Raw genomic sequence first — 10221 nt, 5'->3', positions numbered from 1 at the left:
AGATTAGCTAGAAACTACATGTAGCAAAAAGCTAGCTAAAAGCTAATGCCTAAACTGCTCATTATGTAGCTTGACTTTATTTTGTTTTATTTCATTACTTTCATTTACTTTTCATTTTACATGTTTTTTATGGCTGTTTATTGTTGTGGTTTTGTCTACAAGAAGTCTCTTTTGTAAATGAGTCCTCGTCTCTTAATGAGACTAACCTGCATAAATAAAGGTTGAACGAATTAAAGTAACAGAATTGTAGCTAAAAGCTTCAAAAGGCTAGCTAAAACCTAAAAGTACAGCGGATTAGTTGCTAAAAGTTAAAAGTTTCCCATACAGAATTGTTTTTATTGCAATGAAGCTAAATCAGATTTTAAAGAGACAAATGTTTTTGATGGAACTGAAGAGGCTTATCAGTATTTCAATGGAGAGAAGTTTTGTAAATTGCTAAAAAAAAAAAAAAAAGTATGCATGAATCGCTAGGATGCAAAAACATTTGAAAAAAAAAATAGAAAATGCCAGCAGTTACACAATAAAGGTGCTTTAATGCTTATGCGCTGGCACACTTAACTAAAATTAAAAAAAACTGAAAAAGAACGATTTGGTTTAACTCCGCCCACCATATTCTCCGAACGCGAGCAGGCTCCACTGCTTGTACTCCACCAGCTTGGACACCAACTTCACAGCCAACCAGATGACAAGCATTCCAAGTGCTGCATCCAACAGGAAATTCATCAAGTAACTGCGGGAAAAATCCAAAGTTAACGCACGGTTAAGCGGTTGCTGGTGGACATGTTGCATCTTATTGTGGCAAATCTTCGCTGGTGACTCACAGAGAGCACGGATCCTCTTTGGTGAGAGTGGACAGGAAGACATTGGCAAAGTGGATAAACAGAGCACCGATGGCCTGTTTGGACGTGTCATAAAACCTGGAAAAGACGAAATAACTTTCTTAGAAGGGTGCATTTATTCTTTATACTTATGGTAGTAATCAATAATAGATGTATCAAGTTGCTGACCAGATCCTCCATGGTCGTCTTATCCCTACAGGCTCCCGGAACCTTTTCACTGAAAAACAACGACAGGGCAGAACAATGACATGTTTGACCTCTGAAAGACAGCTCGTCTCTCTGCAGAACACCAGGAGACAGACAAACGCAGCCCAGACGTATCATCCAGTGTGCAATAACACTTTATTTATCCTGGACAGCCTCAACGTGAACAGGCGGCCACTGTTCTTCAGACAGCGTGACTCCGCATGTGAAAACAAGATGAGCCTTCCTGCTTAAATACTTTCAGAAATTGTGTCCCGCAATTAGGCCTGTCGCGATAAACGATAAATTAATTAATCACATGATAAATGAAAATTATCGACCTCATTTTCATTTATCGGCTTTATCGTTTCTTTGTCTCTCTCTTTCTACTGAAGACACTGGATGACAAAAGGCTCAACTCCGGTGTTCTTCACTGACCCCTCCTTGTCTCTTTTTTCTCTTTAAAATCCATTTTAAATCGTCCAAAATTGCGTTTTTGGATCGTTAAACGCAGCTAAGCTGAGAAGCTAAGCTACGAGCTAAGCTAACAGGCTGACCTTGGGGGAATACCTCCGTCTTGTAGAAACTCCAGAATTCACGGTTGAAACCCGTGCCTTCGTGTAAAAAGTTGTTTTTCACTGCAAAAAGAAGCTGACAACTTGTTTACTGATTTTTTTTTAATTAAAAGCTTTGTGTGAAAAATGCTATGTTAAAGAGCTCAAACCACACCGAGCGTCCGCCATTTTGAGAATTGAAAAACAGGAAGTAGAGACAGCCCATGTCACGTCAAAGGACCTCCCTCCCATTTTTCTTCAAGAGACACGCTTCTCTCTCCCTAACTAACTACGGTTCAGTCTTATACTGCCATCCAGTGGTAAAAAAGGGTACTACATGCAAAATTGCCTAACATTTTTTCTTAAATTTGGCAATAATGACTAATTATTGTCAAATTTCAAACAATATTATCGTTTATCGCAATAATTTCTGAGACCATTAATCGCCCAGCAAAACTTGTTATCGTGACAGGCCTACACACAATAAGTGTGCATATTTTAAAAGCATAGTCTAGTAAATTTAAAGTAGTGTTCTGTCCAATAAAGGTTTGTAAGCTTAATCATCCAGGTGGAAAACAACAACAACGGTTAAATCGTGTCATCTGGACCCGTTTCGCTACGTTCTGTCTTTCATCCGAAAGACTTCGTCAGTCTGACGACTGATGCAGTTTTTCAGATTGGCTGTTTCTGTGATTAGCAAGTTGGTCCCCTGGCCTTAAGCATTTTTGCTATGCATGATGAATGATTGTTTTGGACAGATAGTCCCTTTTATATGCATGTGTTAGAAGCTGGTTTCTTGGAATTCAACAGGAGGTTGGCATGAAACACATCAAGAAGATGCTATTTATGGGACATATCTGGGTTGGCAGGCTGCAGACTGATGAAGTCTTTTGGATGAAAGACGAAACACTTCTCCCTTAAAGAAACTTGTCCAGATGACATGACTGAACCTTTTTTGTGTTTTGTCCAATAGTTATCAATAGTTAGTATCCTATCAACTATGACATAAAACAGAGTATAAAGAAAAAGCGCAGCAGTTGAATCTGGGAAACATGCGCTCAGAAGATGAGACTGCACGTGCAACAGCCGTACGACACTTCGTGCGGCTAAACGACGTCACTGGCCACACCATGTGACAACGGTTCTGAACTGCACGGCGCTTTGAAAAGAACGGACCCAGCTCCCTTCAACAGAGCTGTAAATCTCTAGCAAACATTTTTGCCTCTTCCTCCTCACGCTGAGCTCTCTAGGACAGACGTCATCGCTGATATTTGTCAGAACATCACTTGAAAAATGACTAGACTATCCCTTTTCTAGTCTTAGCGTAGCTATGGGTGGCCCGTCAAGAATATTTAAAAAAATAGCATTCTCCAGTTTTATTTTAACATGTATATAAGTTCGTTTGGCATACTGAGTGTAGCTACTAGCTTCTTACATCGGGGCCGAAATGGTGTAGAGGCAGGGCAGCCGACACATCTTGTGGTGTCTCTGAGCAACACACCCTATCCCCAGTTGCGCCCCCAATAGCTGCCCACTGCTCCACCTGGTGGTGGATGGGTTAAATGCAGAGAGCCAATTTCGCCATTGTATGAGAACATACAATGATGATAATACATTATTATAAATAAATAATTTTAGACGGGCAAACGTAGGGACAAGTTTCTCTCTCACTGCACTCAACTCATATCACACACTGCATCCAGCCCTACGACAAGCAGAGCTGATGTTAGTCAACGGATTTCTTTTTGGTTTGAGCTTCTTTGAAGGTGATTATTTGAATAACAGCTAAACATAATGTTGCCAGTGAACAGCTGTGGATTTATTCTGTCCTAAACCAGCTTTAAAACTTGTTTTTTGTGTGGCAGCCGTATTGGAAAAATATTGAGCATCTCACCAGTTTTGGATCATTTTTACAGCTGAAAAGCACAAGAAGCGTCTCAAAATGTATCTAGTTTGATCCAACTTGCAATGTTTTGTCATATTCATCACCAGTTTTATTCTACGCGTCATAATTTCTTCATTTTCTACTTTTATTTGCCTCAACATTTTGTCTAAAAGTACATTTATCACTATCTTGGGCTGCTAATGGGCCATTTGCAAATAATGGCATTACTTCAAAATCGTATCATGTTATTATTTTAAGTATGATGGCATATGATCTAATAATTAGGGTGTAGTGTCAAAGGTCCACACGGTGGTGGTGATTTCATCATTAAATCAAGCAGCTGGGTTCAATGATGAATCCTTGGCTGCAGCAAACGGCCTTAAATGGAAACGAGATCGATGAGCTTCAACCTCTACTCAGTCACTTATTAGCGAGCAAATCAATACTTCTTCCCTCGCGCTGGTGCTCAAAGTGCTCGCAAGTGTCATTCCTGGACAATTTGTACGCATTTGTTATTTATGTCATAATTTATGTGCGACAGCGCATTAAGGGTCCTTCGGCTGTCATCCGAGTGGCGCTATGCCAAGTCACTGGTTCGTCTTCAGAAAAGCTTTTCCTTCCACTGATTTGACGTCATCACCATTTGCACATAGAAAAAAAAAGAAAAAAGACTGGATCTGTGTCCACTGTTGCAAGAAGAACATACCAGGAAATCTGTTGCAATTATTGACACAAAATGCTGAACCTTTATCGAAGTCACAGTTCTAGACAAACACCATTTAATAACCTAATTTAGGATTAAGTATAATCTCTGTCCTGCATAGAAAGTAAAGCTAGACTGATAAGCTGATGGATTTTAATCAGATGATATTAGACACGTTTGTGTTTTTATATCAGCGTGCTTCATCCATCCATCCATTATCTTAACCCGCTTCTTCCTTTTCAGGCCACGGGGGTCACTGGTGCCCATATCCAGCAGTCACTGTGCATGAGGCGGGGTGGACTGGACAGGTCTCCACAATCAGCTTAACATGCATGTTTTTGGGCTGTGGGAGGAAATCGGAGAAAGCCCACGCATACATGGAGAGAACATGCAAACTCCAACCAGAATGTCTCCCCCCCTAGCCGGGATTCAAACCAGCAACCTTCTCTTGCTGAGAGGCCACAGCTCTACCAACTGTGGCACAATTTCGATCTGTTTAAAACATATGAAATAATCAAAAAAGAAGCAGAATACACAGAAAATGACAATGTGAACATGCACATGGTTATCTTGTCAACAGTGCCTCTGGTTTTGAGCTTAAATCGCCATTGTTTTAAATTATTATTATTATTATTATTATTATTATTACAGCTATTGCCCTTTACTGTTATATTGTATGTTTTTATATATTTCTGAAGTCTTATTCTAATCTTGTCGCTTGTCTTGTGTTTATGACGTGCGCTGCTGCCTTTTCTTGGCCAGGTCACTCTTCTTGATCTCAACGGGGTTTTATCTGGTTAAATACAGTTTTAATCAAATTAAAATTAAATGTTTTTTTTTTTTTGAGCGAGTTATTGTTATGTTTTGCTAAATAAAAACTATACGCTGACATAAAAAAAATGAGCATATCAGAAGGATGGATGGACAGACGGATGTGTGTTTCCATAAAATAAAATAAAATTCAGATAAGTCACACAAGGAAAACCACTGTTCCCAAAAGATAACTGCACTGTGTTCCATAATAGCATGTTTGACAAAGTTCTGGGGAAAGACAAGACAATTTTAGGAAAAAAAAACAAAAAAAAAAACCGAACATCAACTCAAAAAAATGCATCCAGTTTGTAAAGCACGGTGGAGGGAGACTCATGGTTTGTGTCTTCTTTGTCTGAACGCCTTCAAGTTTTTTTGGACATACGTCCTATAATCGTTATGGGTTTTCATTTTTGATCATTTTTCCGCACAAATAAATTGACGACCTGAAGCTTTACGCGGTCCAAGAAGAAACGGATCCAAATTCACGAGAAAAATCAACAGCAAAATTAACTAAATAGAAAATCTGACATGTTTATCGCCTAAAGTACTTTTAAAAAATAGAAACGGGATTAAAATCCTCATTTTACGCACAAGTCTTAAAGAAGCTAAAGTAACATCTAACGGCAAAGTTCATGCTCAATAATCCAGAAAATCCAACAAAGTTCAGTCAGGTCATCTGGACGGTTTCTTTTTTTTTGTTGAGACGTTTTGTCCTTTATCCAAAGGACTTCATCAATCCAAGGAGCCACACACAAACAAACAGTATCACAAGCAGCACACTCCCATAGTGGCCCAACCAGTTTGATGGTGATAAGATGGTTTCTGGGCTCGCCCTCTCCCCTGTCGACTCCACAGAGGCAGCCTTAGAAACCATCCAGATGACCTCACTGAACTTTGTTGGATTTTATTTTATTTTATTATTGCGCATGAACTTTGACGTTTTGAACCACTTTACCACCTTGGAGGAGTCGACCGGGGAGAGGGCGAGCCATAGAAACCATCTTATCACCAGCAAACTGGTTGAGCCACTATGTGAGAGTGGCTCCTCGGACTGATGAAGTCCTTTGGATGATGGACGAAACGTCTCAACAACAAAAAAGAAACCGTCCACCTGACTGAACATTAGGGTAACATCTAACAGGTTAACGAGACAAAGTAGTCTTTTCCCAAGCTTGTTTTAAATGTGTTTAATAACCAACGTGATGTTTGTTTCAGTTAAAGCAGCTAACTTCATGGATGATACTCACACATCAAAGTACTGAAGGCGACGACGGCCAGGAGTCCCTGGATCAGAACCCCGAACCTGTCCGTCAAAGCTCCGTTATCACAGCCGTGAGGACTCGCCTTGCTAATGTCAGACATGTTCACGACTTCAACCGGACCGCTGTCCACGAACCCCCCAGTGAACCCGTACATGTCCATGACAAAACGTCTCTGAACAAAAGGAGCGAAAAGAGCCTTTTGTTTGTTTCTGTCCTCAGAACCGTCCGGTGTCGATTCAAGGCACGAACACTCAACTCCTCTCCCTCGGCCTTTCCAGAGTCTACATCTCGTGATTTTAAAGCAAACAGGAGATAAATTATCTGACTCACATCCACGCTCAGAACAAACAAAAACACGGTCCGTGAAGTAGCCGAAACAAAACAAAACGTTCAGCTTCCGGTAAGTGCCTATCAAAATAAAAGCACCGTTGGGAGCGCAATTAAAACAACGTGCGCTTTATTTATGGTTAACAAAATATAAGTTATTTTAGTACGCAAACAATTCACAAGAGTAACGCTTTAGCTGTCAATTTTTCTATTTTATTTATTTTGTATTTATAGGAAAAATAAAGCAATTTTTTTTTTTTAAAGTGAGAAAAGAAGCGAAATAAAAACATTTAACTGCTACTCGTTTTGTCCAATTGTTTGTGATGTGTTCAAAGGAGCTCGGAATTCCAAATTGTCTTTAAACTCGTGAAAGCTTCAAAATGCGCCATGTTTGGACTTTAAAATGAGTGATATTCATTTTTATTCATCACCAATCTTATAAGGGTGATAAATAACTTAACTTTATGAAGTATAAATGCTGTTATTTTGCTTACACTGTCATTTCATATTTTAGTCCTCATCTTTTTACAGGGAACAAGACTCAAGTTTTCTTACAAATAAACACAATTCCACAAAAAAAAATGTTTTATGATTAGACAATTTCTTCTTTCATCTTAATTTTCATTTTATGTCTGATTAACAGGTCAGAGGTCACCATTGAAAATGGTCAGGAACTGTGCAGAAAGTGAGACAAAAAGCAGCCAGAAAAGCTTTAAAACTTTTAAAGACCTTTAAAAAAAACTTTAAAAACTGTTGATGAAAACCACTTTAAATATATAAAAAAAAAAAAGTCTGACTGCTTGGAATCAAGAAGAAGAAGAAGCATAAAGGTCTAGCGTTCACTGAAAAAAATGCATTGCCCTCCGTCATTCATGCCATTAAACTAAAATCATTCTATTTAGAGAAATTTGGATTAAATCTTGAAAATGCATGCGCAGTCTCATGCAAATATCCAAAACGCGCCTTGCTCAATTGCATCACATTTGTCTCTGGTAAATTGAGATGTTTTGTGTTGGCTGTAGCTTCAAAAGTTAATCAGTTGTAGGCCTACAACCAGTTTTCATTGAATCCATCCTGTGGTTTATGAGATATTTTGCTAACATGACTCCACAGATAAAGACAACGTTTGCGCTCACACGTGTAGAAACACTGTCGCCCGCCCTTCCCTCCGCTTGCACAGAGGCTCCTGCCTGCACAAGCCGCACGTGTCCACTCCTGCGCGTGCACATCGAGGAGTGGGTTAATCCTGTCGCCCGCGCGCGCCCGGAAAAGCTCCTTCTTCTCGGGCAGATTAATGAGGCACGCTCCAACCATCTGTTCCCGCATCACACCGCAGCAGCTCGTGCAAGCTGCGGGGTCTGCACGAAACCCAACCTGTCACACGTTTTTACATTCCACTGCGATCTAAGGAGGATTTTTACTCATTATCTCCTGGTGGCACAGCTGCAAGTCGAGCCTTCTTTTGGTTTTTGAGGAGAAAAATAGATGAAAATATATAGTTCTGATGGAAAATATAAAGAAAACTGACCCAGGAATTGATGAAAAAATGGTCAAATGTGTTGGGGAAACTAAAAAATCCTATTAACGTCCTTATTTATTGGCTACAAAAGCCTATATGACCATTTTATGGATTTCAGTTTTGATAAAAAAATCAGAAAAAAAAACATGTCTAAATGTGAGTTTTTGTTTTAATCTCTTGTTTCTTTTGTTGCTATTTTTTAAAGGATTTTTAAATCATTCCTTTTATATGTTAACTAATGTTTTGTTGCGCAAAACTGACTCAGTATTTCCAAAGGTCAACTGTAGCCTTCCACGTTTAAAGAGGAACTTATTCTTTTCACCTGACAAACAAACTTAGCAGAGCTTTAAATGTTTGTAGAATAAAGTCCATGATGATTCAAACTGATTAAAAAAAAGAGTTCAGTTTAAAGAATTATGGTTAAAGTCTGAAAATGTGCGCAAACGCGCCAAAAGTGATGCGATGCGCCGCCACTAGAGGATACTGTTGACTGTGATAAGAACTGACCCTGAAATTCTTAGAAATAAATTGATGGGAGCTGTTTTATTTGGTGAACTGTGGAGGGGAAAGGTGGAGCATGAAGGAAGCAGATTAAAAAGAGCAAACGTGCCAATAAGATATGATAAATTAACGTTTTTTAGGGGAGGGTGCACTCATGCATCTGATTATAACCAGTCCTTAGACATTAGTCCTTTAAAGTGTTTTATTCATGTTATTCTAATCAGAAAGCTGTAACTAATTAAAATATATATTTTAATTCCGAGAATAGAGTTAAACATCCTGACTAAAAACGTCTATTTATTTTCGAAACTGATAAAAAAAATAATAAATGGCTGCTATATTTTGAACTTTAAATAGTTGAATTGGGCTATGCGTTAAATATTTTTTATCTTTGTGACAAAGTGTAAAAGCAGAGTCTTTAAAACGAAAAGGTCATCGGAGGTTTGAAAATATTTGCGCGGATGCCAACTACCATTAAACCCCGAAGAAGAAGAAGAAGAAGAAGAAGACGAAAAGAGAAGAAGAAGAAATATCTGTAATGTTTTCGGACATGCGCAGAAGGGCGATGCCATATTGAAACGGGGGCAGCAACTGAAAGACGTCGCTTTGCTCGCGAGCTCAACGCGATAGAGAGGAGGGAGAGAGAAGAAGAAGAAAAAAAAAAAAGAAACACGCGGGGGGTCTGAAAGGAGAGGAGAGGTGTCAGGAAGGAAGAGGAAAAAAAAAAAAACTCGGACAGGTAAGACAGGTGACGGCGTCTTCTGAGGTTTCTCTGGTTTCGTTCTCTTGCTAAACTGTCGACTAAATAAGCACGCGCAGAGTTATTTTCCACGTCCCGCGGCTGCTTTTTAAAAGCCTCCCAAGTGTTTTCGTGTAGAGGCGAGGGTTTCCAGCCCAAGTAGTTTTGAAAGTGTCTGTAATGCTCAGCTTTCACCAGCGAAGAGGACGTCGTCACGTCGTGCTCGCGGTAATATCATTTATTTGAATAAACTCACGTGAAGACAACAAGAACTGTAACATTTTCTGAGAAAACGTCTCGTTTTTGACGCTTCTTCGTCGTAATTGCGATGTAATTTTTTTAAATTCTTGCGTAAACTTGTTCCTGAAGATAAGAAATTAGTGTATTTGTTCGTTATTCGTCGCCTAAACAAAAAAACAACCCCAAAAAAAATAATAAAATAAACATCGGAAAAAAACCGGACACTGTCAAAATGTCAAAGCTCTTTCAACATGGCGCTGTTCGTGCACGAGGATGGGGGGCAAAAACTGCGACTTCAGGATCTTTGAACGAGGAAAAAACAAACCCGTGGCCCGGAGCGAGCCCGGTTCGGTTTCTTTTCATGGACACACACGATTTTTAGTCAATTAAACCCGAAGTGTGCGTTTGGCAACTCCGTGCGAGTTTTTTTCCGCTACAGTTTTGACTGTGCAAAGTCTACACGACCGGAGTGGCAACACACACACGCGCGCGCGCACACATACACACTAGTGGGTTACACCCCTACAGCCTCATCTTCCTTATTATGTGCACTCAACGTTTCCTCTTTCACTTTTATCCAAAAACGCGCTTTCGATGTTCCTTCACAAACAATATCTTTATTTAATTTTGTTTTAATTCAACTAAAACCAACAGCG

General features: G+C 39.4%; 1 protein-coding gene across 2 annotated transcripts in view; it reads right to left on the bottom strand.

The window, feature by feature from the left end:
• tmem110l (transmembrane protein 110, like) overlaps nucleotides 1-6437 on the bottom strand; it is a 15339-nt gene extending 8902 nt beyond the window's left edge. For both annotated transcript variants that reach the window (XM_037696272.1, XM_037696273.1), the window contains exons 1-4: nucleotides 6225-6437; nucleotides 1008-1056; nucleotides 822-917; nucleotides 609-730 (exon numbers count right to left, since the gene is read on the bottom strand). In XM_037696272.1, coding sequence (XP_037552200.1) covers nucleotides 609-730; nucleotides 822-917; nucleotides 1008-1056; nucleotides 6225-6399 — 442 coding nt within the window. In that variant the 5' untranslated portion in view covers nucleotides 6400-6437. The remainder of the gene's footprint in view (nucleotides 1-608; nucleotides 731-821; nucleotides 918-1007; nucleotides 1057-6224) is intronic.
• Nucleotides 6438-10221: the final 3784 nt, after the last annotated feature.

The sequence above is a fragment of the Nematolebias whitei genome, chromosome 22, assembly GCF_014905685.2.
Source record: "Nematolebias whitei isolate Nwh7 chromosome 22, NemWhi1, whole genome shotgun sequence".
NCBI lineage: Eukaryota > Metazoa > Chordata > Actinopteri > Cyprinodontiformes > Rivulidae > Nematolebias > Nematolebias whitei.
Note: the sequence above shows the minus strand (reverse complement) of the source record. Positions and strands in the feature narration are given on the sequence as shown.